The 12,911-nt window shown below is 42.3% G+C and overlaps 1 protein-coding gene across 1 annotated transcript in view; it reads right to left on the bottom strand.

The window, feature by feature from the left end:
- Window positions 1-3,942: 3,942 nt before the first annotated feature.
- The window catches only part of EIF3A (eukaryotic translation initiation factor 3 subunit A), a 36,245-nt gene continuing 27,276 nt past the window's right edge, over window positions 3,943-12,911 (bottom strand). Inside the window, exons 17-21 of the mRNA XM_034663628.1 lie at window positions 11,329-11,417; window positions 10,048-10,709; window positions 7,102-7,327; window positions 6,237-6,418; window positions 3,943-5,180 (exon numbers count right to left, since the gene is read on the bottom strand). Coding sequence (XP_034519519.1) covers window positions 4,939-5,180; window positions 6,237-6,418; window positions 7,102-7,327; window positions 10,048-10,709; window positions 11,329-11,417 — 1,401 coding nt within the window. The 3' untranslated portion in view covers window positions 3,943-4,938. The remainder of the gene's footprint in view (window positions 5,181-6,236; window positions 6,419-7,101; window positions 7,328-10,047; window positions 10,710-11,328; window positions 11,418-12,911) is intronic.

Here is a 12,911-nt window from a genome sequence, read left to right on the forward strand (position 1 = left end):
CGCCCGCCGCTGCAGCCACTACCGCCGCCGAGGTGGCGCCGCGCGACGAGCGGGCCCCGGCGTGGGCGGCCGAGCCCCGGCTGCACGCTGCCTCCGGGGCGGCCGCCGCCCGACTGCTCAAGCCCGAGCTGCAGGTGTGCGTGTTCTGCCGGAACAACAAGGAGGCGGGTGGCGCTCTACACCACCCACATCCTGAAGGGACCCGACGGGCGAGTGCTGTGCCCGGTGCTGCGCCGCTACACGTGTCCCCTGTGCGGCGCCCGCGGTGACAACGCGCACACGATCAAGTACTGCCCGCTCTCCAAAGTGCCGCCGCCGCCCAACGCCCGCCCAACGCCCCGCAGCGCCAGGGACTGCCAGCCCGGGAAGAAGCTGCGCTGAGGGCCTGGGCTCCGGTCTGCCGCCACCTGACGCTGCCAGGGTCGCCGCCTGTCCGGGCTCTCATTTTCGGTCTGCGCACCATTTTTCCCTCGCTGTTGGAAGGCGTGGATCTCGGCAGTTAGTTCAACTTGGGAAGTCTTGATTTTTTGTTTTTTCCAAAGCAAGCCTGCCGGAGTACTTTCCTGTCGAAGAGCGGTTAAGACTGGACGCTAAAATCTTAATTTATCTCTGGTTTCTAATTTGTGCACATCCAGGCGGTGAAGGCTGGGTGTGTATTCCACTACCTGAAATACGGCAACTTAATGGCGCTGTTTATTTACCGTATAGGTCTATCTATTTTAGATGCGCATCAGTATGAATTGTCTCCATCTAATCTCGGATGTTTAATTTTATGGAGGCACTTTACTAGGTCTAGAATATTTTTTTAAAAGCCTCATAACTGAAACCTGGCGATTTTATGGAATGTCGGAAAAATGACTATTTTATTGTTTGGAAACTACTTCTTAGTTGTCCTTAATCAGTTATTCTAATTCCAGGTGAAGCAAGCCCCTGGCAGCATCACCGTTTTGAAAAGCGAAGATTTCGTAAACTTTCCAGTATTAATTTGTGTGGATATTCCCTCCTTGTGGCTTGTATTCAGTCTTGGCTGGAGGTGTAAAAATGCAGTTTGTAGCAGGTAGAATACAGCTCCTTGTCCTTTTATGTACCAGATCTTTTTATGACTAAACTAGCAACTAGCATTTCCAACTTAAAAGTTTGTGCCAAGTTATAATCCTATTGTGTATACACTTGGAAATTGGTGCTGTTTAAAAACTTGTGTATTTATACAGTAACAGTATATGAATTCATTTATCTTGCCTATAACTTTGCTGCTTGGCCTTTTGTCCATGCACCCATCTCCCCATTTCCAGTTCTTGAAAAACATTTGTAACGTTAAAATCAAAAGGGAGCAGTATGCTCAATTTCAGGATTCCCACATAGTTCATTCCAGCTGTTGCCTCTCTAACTAAATGGAAGCTGCAATCCTTTGAGCTCCAGAAGGCTAATGTAATAACCTGTGTTCAAGAAGGTTCTACTATGGCTATGTCTGGCTTTAGGCACAGGCAGTCTTCAAACCAGAATAAGCACTGAAGGAATTAATTGTGGAGTGGGGGTTGTAGACAAGGGAACACTGCCTCCCCGTGCTCCTTTTTTCCCTGGAAGACCCTAGTCTGTTTCTGGAATCCCACGTTTATCCACAAAGATTAGATCCTATCCCTGGGCGAACGTTCTTAACCCCTACTTCAGCTCCCACCCTCATTTACAGCCTTGTCAGACGCCACACCGTGGTTTAGTTACCATTAGGACAGATACAGGAGGCAAACACAGAAGTTAATTAGGATGAATGCATATGAAATGTACAAAATACATCACTATCTGAAAATGCCAGCAAGAGATCTAGCCCTATAGATTCAAGTAGGAGAGTTCAGCTCCTTTATTAAATGTTAGACTGCTTTTATATCAAACAGCTAACTATACACAGCAAATGGCTTGAAACACTCATTTTGAGGGTGTAACAGAGGCTGAGGTAAATAATACTGGGAGGCTGTGGGCCTTTTTGGTCAAAGGAAAGGGCGTCAGAACAAGGGGGAGAGATGCGGGCAAACAGTAAGTTAGCCAAAGGAAAATCCATTCCTGCTAGTCCAACCCCAGACCACAGAACTGCAAATGTGACTAGTCTTAAACTCAAGGAGCTTAATAAAATGTGATTCTCTTCTGTTGTGCTAGAAAATAGACCAGTTTAATTTTGGTCTCAGGGAGTTGTTGGGTCAATAGAATTCCTACTACCTCTCTCACTGCTATTCTACCTTTTCAAAGAGCTCTACAATGTATTCTCCAGCCCAGAAGGACTAGGCAGGCAACTACTTTGTATTTTCAAAGAGCCAAACTGTTACTGTGTTTCTAGGTGTCAAGCACGTGGCTTTGACATGTTCAATATGAGAATCCCTCAATGATGAGGTGTGCCTAATAACGAATTTGATGTTGACACCATCAGTTTTAGCAGCAAATATCATGTTCATTTAAAACACTCATAACCAGGGGCGCCTGGGTGGCACAGCGGTTACGCGTCTGCTTTCGGCTCAGGGCGTGATCCTGGCGTTATGGGATCAAGCCCCACGTCAGGCTCCTCCGCTATGAGCCTGCTTCTTCCTCTCCCACTCCCCCTGCTTGTGTTCCTTCTCTCGCTGGCTGTCTCTATCTCTGTCAAATAAATAAAAAATCTTTAAAAAAAAAAAAAACACTCATAACCAGCCCCCCTCAAATCTGCCTGTTTTCCAGCTAAGGTTGAAACACTGGGAGTTGGTGCAGAGAATAGTTACTACAGTTAATCTTCTAGAGATCTCAGGAAAAGTGTACTAACCACAGTCTAAGGCACTTAACAAGGAGCAAGCCTAGAACTCAATCTAAAACTTTAAATACTTGCAAAATTAAATTTAGGGCGTGGGGCACCTGGCTGGCTCAGTAACACAGCAATAGATTCCAGCCTCCTTGGAGGCCACTAAGGACAACTAGGGGATGTAGAGCCCTTTCTGGGCCACTGTCTCCACCCTCAGATCCATGACAGTAATGGTGTTCTTGTTTAAAAATGCAGAAGCCGCTGGGAACAGGACATTCTACACACAGTGAGTAGGCTGGATGTTCAACTTTCCTTTGAACCTGAGAATACCAGGGGAAGGCTGTGAAGCCTTGAGTAGAAACTTAAGAGCAGGACCACAAAGCAGCAGCGGACTCTTCTGCCCCCATCCTGTGCTTGGGATTCCAACTCCTAGGACAAAGAACTTGGGGGCATAGTATTTATCGGAAAGGGTCCTGGCAGGAAGGGTAGGTTTGCATGCATCCATAACTCATCTAAATAAATCAGTTTAAATGAATGGTCCCCTGGGGCCAATCAGTGCTGTCATAGGCACAGTCCTGTTCTAACGACTGGGGAGACTCAGCAAGTTACTGCCCCAAGTTCTATAATTTGTTATAAAGAGCAGGCCCTCTCCCCAAAGACTAAGATTTCCACTTGTCTGAAATACTAGATATTAAGAAAATTAAATGGTTTCCATCACTGGTAACATCAAACAGAAAAGTCTGCATCTGGTTATGTAAGTAAAAAAAGCATCAATACTCCCTCTTCTGGCCTTATTATAGCTGTAACAACAGGAATTCCCACCACCACTCAATACTGGAAATAATTTGCATGTCTGTAGCCAGTATCAATTTGCTACTAATATTCTCTGAAATTACATTTTTTAATTTTGGGGGGAATACCCAAGATAATAAACCATCCACCTACCCACACCCCATGATACAAGCTCACACAGAGGATAGCATTACAAGGAAACTAAGGGGTTCCTTAATTAAGGAAGGAAACATCCTAGCCACGTTTGCTTCCTATCTGAGTTATTTTCTTTGATCCTGAACACGGAGACATTTAATGGCAACAAAGAAACCTCCAAACAACAAACTCAACTGGATATACAAACTCAATCTAGTAAGTAAAACACTGACTGTAACTACAAATCAACACTAAAACAAATTCTGTAAGTATTTTATTTATCATTGAAGAAAAAACACAGCAGCAAGTTCTGTGTTGGCTTCAATAAGACCAAATAGTTAATCTTTGACATAGCTACGACACTCCAGAATTGAAGTCAACACAGTCATTACTACAAATTACTTGTTGAAAGAATCTATCCTGAAGAGAAAAGAAATTAGGAAAAAGAATTTAAACAATTCCTCCAAACCACACATTTATAAATATTGTCATATTTAAAATGTTTGAAAGGCATGAATTCTCCATTAATGGAAAAGCAGTTTGCTATTGGCAACAGAAAAAACTCGGCAATAGTTTACCAAATGCTTTAAAATTTAAAAGCTGTAACTTTTGGATTCACACTTGAGCAGTATTCTTGTCATTACAATAATGACTGCAAATTGCTTTATACTCACCTCTCAAGTAAAATCTACAGGAAATCCCACTGTATCCAATGTTTGTAATGTTTACTGCACTTATAGTGAACCTAAAAACTTTCTAAATGTAGTTAATATAGTAAATACCTCAAAATACTTAGAGGTATGTCTCAACCGCTAATGGCGTGGAAGTCGTTTCAGCCCCTGCTTGGAATTCTTCAAATACATTTTCTATAACAGAACCATACCTCATTCCAAATTAATATAGTATTTCAAGAACAAAAGAAAAAGATCAGTTCTATACCAAGATACAGGTGTTACTCCATACCTGACGGGTTCACATTTTAATTTCTTTTTTAGTTTTTCTTTTTTGTAAACAAATGATTGATGAAATAATGCAACACCTTAAATTCCAGAAAATGGCCTGGCCGTCCAACCTCCTGTGGACACAGTGCACGATCAATCTATCATAGAGGATTAACACAAGTTCATGCTTTTTGTGTTATGGTGAGACAACATTAAAGAATCCAATTTAGACTGCTTGAAGCACAAGTATAATCATCCTTGAATGTGATCAAACCTATGTGAGACATGAGTTTGAATCCATTATCTTGAGATTTAACGTCGTACCGTGGTCCATCCATCTTCATCAGTCTCGTTTTTAGTACGACGAAGTGATTCCCTATCTTTCTCAGCTCTCCAGGAGGACTTCTCTTTTTCACCTTCTCTTTCCCTGTCTCGGTCTCTGTCTCGGTCTCTTTCTCGGTCTCTTGAAAGAGCTGGGGGAGGAACACGACGAGGGCCTTCCCGCTCTTCTGCCCGCTCATCTTTCCTGTCATCAGCACGCCTCCAAGAACTTGCTAAAAAGTTTAATTAAAGAAAAAAAAAAGAGTAAGTTTGTACTGTAATGTACTGGCTCAGACTAAACAGAACTTCAGCAAAAGGAATTCCTCCAATTACTCAGAAATCCTGTACTATGAAAGTAACAATACAGAATCCCCATTTAAAAAAAAAAAACCAGTAAAATCTGTATTTCAATCATTTTGATACAATTTTTTGCAAATTCTTCAAAACAGCACACAGGTTTAAGAGATACAACTCAAATTTGCCAACAAAAAGAAACCAATGGCCTGGGGAGTGTCCTAATTGTTACAATAATTTAGGGCAAGGTGACAAAAATCTGAAAGAAAAAATTTTAAAATTCAAAAAAAAAACCTTTTGGCTCTTGTTGAAGAAATCGTAACAGCAAAATGGCCATAAGCATACTTTTCTTTACAGGTATAAGAAAAACCCTTGTAATCCCATCGTACAAATGAAAAAGTTTCGTGAGACAACTACTTAGTTAAGTGCAATGGCCATTTTCAACATTTTTAACTAAAGTTTCAACTGTCACAATTTCAGAGTAAGAACGTTTTATACTTTGTGCTTATCTACCAAGATCTTAAACAAATGACAGAACTGTTCCCCAGTTACATAAACTTCTAAAGCAATAGATATCCCTTACCATCCAATCAGCCTACTACACTTTGAATTTAGGTATGAGTTTACAGAGTAACTATTAAGTTTATGAGAACTGTGAATTTTTTTTAAAATTTTTTTATTTATTATTTGAGAGAGAGCAAGTAAGCTGGGGGGGGCAGGGGGAAGGGAGGGAATCTCAAGCAGACTTCCTGTTGAGCATGGAGCCCGATGTGAGGCTCAATCACACAACCCCAAGATCATGACCTGAGCCAAAAATCACGAGTTGAACGCTTAAGTGACTGAGCCACCCAGACACCCTGAGAACTGTGAATTCTACACTGAATATTCACGATCTTATTTTTGATGTTTGTAAGAAAGGATGAGGTAGTAAAACCCAGAATTTCCCCAGAGATTACGGTTTTCCAATAGTTCAGCAACATGCAGACCATCCACACCTTCCTCACGTTCTGATCTAAGAGGAGGTCCTCTTCGGTCTCTGTCATCTCGCCTTTCCCTTAGATCACGGCGATCATCTCTCTCCCGACGACGGTCATCCCGATCCCTATCTTCACGGCGATTTGAATCTCTCCAGCTCGAAGATTCTTCCGCTGGTCCTCTTCTCCAGCCTCCTTCATCCCTGGAACCATTCAAAATGACACGTTAAATTCTGTCGTTAGACTCCACAAGAGGACATCCAAGTTGGTGCTCAGAGAGTTTACGAATGTAACAGGGACGACCTTTAAATTTCTAACCTGATCTCAACCTGAAGCCACAGGTGTAGAGGTCAAATGACAACATAGCAACCACTACTCATATGTAGCTACTTAAATACAAATTAACTGAAAGAGAAACAAGAAGTTCTGTCAGTAGCACTAGCCACACTCCAAATGTTCAACAGCCAAATGTGCTTGCTGGCTACCATACTGGGCATTGCAGATACAGGATGCTTTCATCCTTGCAGAAAACTGTATTAAATGGTGCTGGTCTAGATTCATCAGCAAAAAGCCACTCAGGCCAGAAGCAGCTAGTTAGAACTGTTATTGCTAATAAAAGTCAACAGAGTTTAATAATTTAAGGGCTATAAAACTGAATAACTAAACCACAGGGGAAAGGCAATGGGCTGGCAAAGAGACCTGTATAACTAAAGGGTCCTACCACCTGCAGACACCCACACAGTGTCAGCCTCACTTTCTCAACTTTGTTAAGAGGGGCGTTCAACTGAGGAACAAGGCACACCATTTCTCAAGACTATCTGGGAAAATACCAAAGAGAATTTAAGAGAATCCTAACTGAAATTCCACAAAGAGTTCCAAAGCAAACCTAGGTCGTCTGAAGCGGTCCTCTCGATCCCCATCTCGCTCTCTCTCCCGCTCTCGCTCTCTCTCTCGGTCTCTTTCTTTCTCTGGGTCCTTGTCGTTTTCGTCACGATCTTGGTTTTCTCTCTCTCTCTCTTTTTCCCTATCCCATTCACGTTCTTCTGATGGTCTCGATTCTCGAGGTGGACCCCAACTCTCTTCTCTGGCCTTTTCTTTCTCTCTCCATCCACCTGTTTTTATTTTTTTTTTTAAAAAGGCAAAAAATTTTTATACTCAAGAAACTCAGATTGGTAACTATGAACAGAGATCTAAATGTTAACATTAACATCACCACTGTAAGTGCTAATTTAAGTCACTCCAACCTCATTTAAAAGAAAACTAAAGCTATTTATCTTATTCTACAGAATCCCTGACTCCTATTTATGACTACCTATCACTGTTTTTCTAACATAAAGGGAGGGAACACGCAAGATAAGGGAAATGTATATAGTCTGGGTTGAGTGTTCCACATGCTGAGATTTCAGATATAAAAATCTGTTCTGATGGTAAACAGCTCATTTTAAGCAAAAAACTTAGAGAGTCAGGGGTAGAAGCCAGATCTCTGAGAGACAGAACCCCAATTATAATTTCATTCATATCTTACATTTTCAAAATCTTTTTTACCAAAAACTTTCTTTTCATATTCTTGCCCTCCATTATTTACCACCCATGCAATCAGGGAACAAAGATAAATCCTTCGACCAGTATCTCACACTAAGCCATGGGACGCCCAAATCAAGGAACAGCATATATATGCACAAAGAGGCCAAAGGGAGCAGATTTAAATGAAAACCTATTACAAGGTTAATCACAACTATTGCTAATATTTGTATTACCATGTGCCACAGCACCATTCTAAACCTTCTGTGTATACGAACTCATTTAATCCTATCCATAGCTTTGAGCTAAGTAGATCCCATACTTGCTAATTTACCCACTCGATGAAATGTATTTGTAGATTGCTAACATGAACGCTCGGACACTGTCACCCACAGACACGTGCAGAGTGATCGAATACTTGAGTCGCCCGCAGGGCACGTTCACAGCAGAGGTCAGACAGGACAATGCTCTGTCTTCTTGCTGCAGCTCTCCCACTTTAAAATAAGTACCCTTTTGGTGGTCTACTTAGTGACAGGTTTTTGCCTTTTTGTGCTTTGCTGGTGATTTCACTGTTTAAAATGGCCCTCAGGCACCGTGCTGACGTGTGGCTGTCCAGTGTCCCAAGCACGAAAAGGCGATGGATGCACCTCACCGGGAAAGTACTCATGTGAGAGAAGCTTCATACACAAGTTACAGCGCCACTGGCCACAAGTTCAATGTTAACGAACCAACAACATGTATTAAATAACGTTATCTTTAAAACAAAAATAAAGAAGACTGTGTTCAATGGCTGACAGAAATGTGACCAGAGGCCTTACAAGAACCAAACCTGTACTTCCCTGAGGAGCAATGGCTCAGTATCAACAACGACTTTACAGAAAATGTGTATCATGACTTAATGAGAATCTACGACACCGTTCTCCCTGATTTACACAAGAACAGGAAAGTCACAACAGCCAGAGAGTGGAAAGGAGACCAGAAGAGACAGAAATATGGGACAGAAACACAAAGGGCAAAGGAAGGGGGCTACTCGCTGAAATCTTCGTGTGGAATGGATCACCGTGGTTACTGCACCAAGATTAGACCTGGGAGTGGGAGAGCCTGCGGGGACCAGCGGCAGCAAGAGTTCAAGGAAGGAATGATGGTGGCACAGAGAAGTAGGTGAATTTGAAGAACATTAAAAAGGCAGAATTGAACTAAATGAAACATTTAACATAAAAGGACAAAAGACGGCAAAGGAGAACTCCCAGGCCCCTAGCTTATATAACCAGATGGACAGTGGTGGCCCTGGAGAGAAGTATGTGGGTGACAATTCAGTTTCAAGAGATTGAATGTGACATGGCACAGACACTTCCGGGTAGAAATGTGCTATGGGAGGGGTGCCTGGGTGGCACAGCGGTTGAGTGTCTGCCTCCGGCTCAGGGCATGATCCTGGAGTTATGGGATCGATCCCCACATCAGGCTCCTCCGCTATGAGCCTGCTTCTTCCTCTCCCACTCCCCCTGCTTGAGTTCCCTCTCTCGCTGGCTGTCTCCGTCTCTGTCAAATAAATACATAAAATCTTAAAAGAAAAAAAAAAGAAAAAAGAAAAGAAATGTGCTATGTGCAACATGCAGCTGGAAACATGGGTCTGAAGGTTAAGGAAAGAAGTCACCTGGAGAAGACAGTAATAGAAATCACAAACGTATATACAATTGCTCAAGAACGGTAAAATACGAAAACATGAGCAGGCCCAAGGACTGAGAAATAAGAAACTGAGCTCTTCCCATAAGTACAACCCCACGGTTGACAGAATAGTGCAAGACAAATATTTAGTAAGTATATATTTTCATTATTTACATGAGAAGGCTGCTCTAGGACAGAACCAGAAGAACACCAATACGTCGATGGGCATGGGAACAAGAGCCCTCAAAGGAGCAGGCAACAGGCAGAAGGAAAAGAAAGTGCACATGACTAAAGCAGAAAAAGGGCAAAGTTCTTTAACTCCTTTTGGTGTGTGGGACATGGAAGCCAAGCTCCAGACATAAAAATCACTGCACAGATACCTAAGGAAAGATAAAAGACCAGTTTATCTGGAAACTAATAATATGGTCTGATCACTGTCATGCATACATTGAAATTTCACTTTTTCAGCTAAAAAATAGCTTTTTACTTAGATATCAAAATATAATCATTTGAGATGTCCCCTATTTGAAATAACCTCGCATTATCTACAGAATAGTGATTAGCTCATATAAGATTTCACTATTTGTAAAACACATCGGATTCTATAAGGCATCTAAGCCGGTTTTCTGAATAACCAGAATTTTACCTGGCTTGACAAAGGGTCTCCAGGGACCAGGTCTTGCGTCATCACCCCTTCTGGGAATCCGATCATCATCCATGTTTCTCCAAGGCCCACGGTCATCATCTGCACCGCGCCTAGAAATTCTGTCATCATCAGTACTCCTCCAAGGTCCTCGATCATCATCCAACCCACGCCTGGGACCCCGGTCATCATCCATGCCCCGCCTGGGACCCCGGTCATCATCAGCATTACGCCAGGAAGACCGCTCATCATCTGCACCTCCTCGACGTGGCCCCCGGTCCTCATCCATCCCACGTCTTGGTCCTCTGTCCTCATCGGCTGTTCGCCAGCTTCCTCTGTCCTCATCCAGTCCCCGTCTAGGTGGTCTATCATCATCTGCATGACGCCAGCTCCCCCTATCTTCATCACCAATCCGCCTGGGAGGCCTGTCATCATCTGCGTTACGCCAGGAAGGCCGGTCGTCGTCCACCCCACGGCGAGAGAACCGGTCTTCGTCAAGACCACGTCTAGGACCTCTGTCATCATCCATGCCACGCCGGGGAATGCGATCATCATCTGGTCTAAGAGAAGACTCTCTCTCTTCCTCATCTCCCAAACGCCTTGGTCGATCTTCCTCTCTTCTATGAGGCCTTTCCTCATCCCGCCCCTCTCCACGTCTCCACTCCCTACAGAGCAACAAGCCAAACATCTTTAAGAGTCTATTTTCTTAAAAGCACATGATCTTTTGGGGAATTATTTCACTCCCTCTTAAAAACCACTTCAGCCTAAGAATATGTGCTCCTGATAAAAAACACAATATAAAATCTTACATCAACAAATAAAGCAAGCAGACAACTGCCTTAAAAAGGTATCTAATTGCACTTTATAAGAAGCATCCAATTTCTAAATCTATTACTATGATCTTTCAAAACTTAATTTCTGTACAGGACTTACGACCAGAAATCTTGGTTATCAGGAGTCGTCCTTTTTAAAGGATGGTTCAATCTACTTAAGAAATTTAAAGGAAAATATGTTCTAGAACTGTTCATTCTTACTGTAATCTCAAATAGTATTCGATTAGGGAACAAAAAAAACTGAAGCATATATTTGTCAAAATATTTAGAAGTCAGTAATTACAGCATTGTTGAAGTAAACTATAAAAAACATTTCAGTAACAGACATGCATACAATTCCTCACGATCTTCCTTTCCCCATCTCCACAAAATAAACCAAACTTAAAAACTGCTGTAAGGTATTATATAGGACCTATGACTAATTGATACTATTTTCCTTGACTCTACTTACTTCTCGGGTGGGCCTCTTCTCCACTCGGAATCTACTTCAGGTCCTTTCCTCCATGTGCCTTCTGAATCTCTATCTCCCCAACGAGAGTCCTACATTCACCAAAGTTAATGTGAGGCACTACAATGGCAACACTTATTACAACTACTGGTATTACCAAATGTTTTTGCACTTACATCAATCTTAAGTCCTTAAAAATAAACAAGTTTTAAAGTTGTTTCTTTTTTAACCTGAAATCAGAGCAACTGTACAGCGAAACCGGCATTCTCATATATTGTAAGTGGCTTTATAAATCCATAAAATTCCACCTGAAAGCAATCTGCCACCCACCCGCCCCTCCGGAATTACTAAAATAACTACAGAACTCCTCTGACCTCAGATATTCCTTCTGAGATTTTGTGAAAAAAAGCTCAGTGCCCTAATCGTACATCACAGTGCCTACTAAAGGGGAAGAACAAATGAAATGTTAAATGGGAGGTGATTCAATTAACAGTTATTTCCCTCTTCAAAACACTATGTCGTCATTAGAAAATATGGAAAGGGTGTGGGGAGATAAACACCCTTCAAGTGGAAATGTAAATGTGGTACAACCACTGTAGAGAGCAATGCACACTATGTTAATCACCAACACCTCTGACACAGCCTGACTACTCGACAAACATAACCTGAGGCCACAATCAGCGATTAGAACACTCTGGAAAACAGGAAACAAGACCTAGGGCAGCGGTGGGAGGAGTAAAATAAAAATCTAACAAAGCTAACAATCCCAAGTAGATGAGTAAGAGGATCTTTACATTTTAAGTGTTTTGGAAACAAAATTCTCCAATAACAACTAGCATAAAGCAGTGAAGGATAACAACAACTAGCATAAGCAACAGTGAAGGATAACAGCCAGAGGGCAAGTCATCTGCCATGTAACTGACTCTGGAATCTTGGGGTGGAGGTTGTTCCAAGACACCTTCCAAAGCGGACACCATGGGAGAAAAAGGAACACAAATGTCAATGAAACTTATGCTCACTACAATGGAGGGACCATCCATACCCAGAAGACCGAGTTTCTCCCACCCTTCATACTCACTCTACAAATCAAACTCAACAAAGAATTCAAGTTATTAGAGGTTTTCATACAACTAGCACCTCAAAAGAGATTTTTAGGGATGGCTATGATAGCCATTAAACAAACAGAAAGAATTCTAAAAAGCAACATGATTACCAAAAAATTTTTAACTCAGCTGATACATCAAACAGGCCCTGCTAATAAACAAATAAACTGAACAGGAATCTCAGAAAACCAGTTACAAAAGGACCAGGAGATGAAAATGTGAAACATTAAAAAAGAACAGGACTTTGCAAGGCAAATACAGACAACAGGAGAAAAAATTTCCATTAGCTAAGGAAATTTAATATTCCCTAAGGTAGGGGCGCCTGGGTGGCACAGCGGTTAAGCCTCTGCCTTCAGCTCAGGGCGTGATCCCGGCGTTATGGGATCGAGCCCCACATCAGGCTCTTCTGCTATGAGCCTGCTTCTTCCTCTCCCACTCCCCCTGCTTGTGTTCCCTCTCTCGCTGGCTGTCTCTATCTCTGTC

This window comes from Ailuropoda melanoleuca, chromosome 6, assembly GCF_002007445.2.
Source record: "Ailuropoda melanoleuca isolate Jingjing chromosome 6, ASM200744v2, whole genome shotgun sequence".
Lineage (NCBI taxonomy): Eukaryota > Metazoa > Chordata > Mammalia > Carnivora > Ursidae > Ailuropoda > Ailuropoda melanoleuca.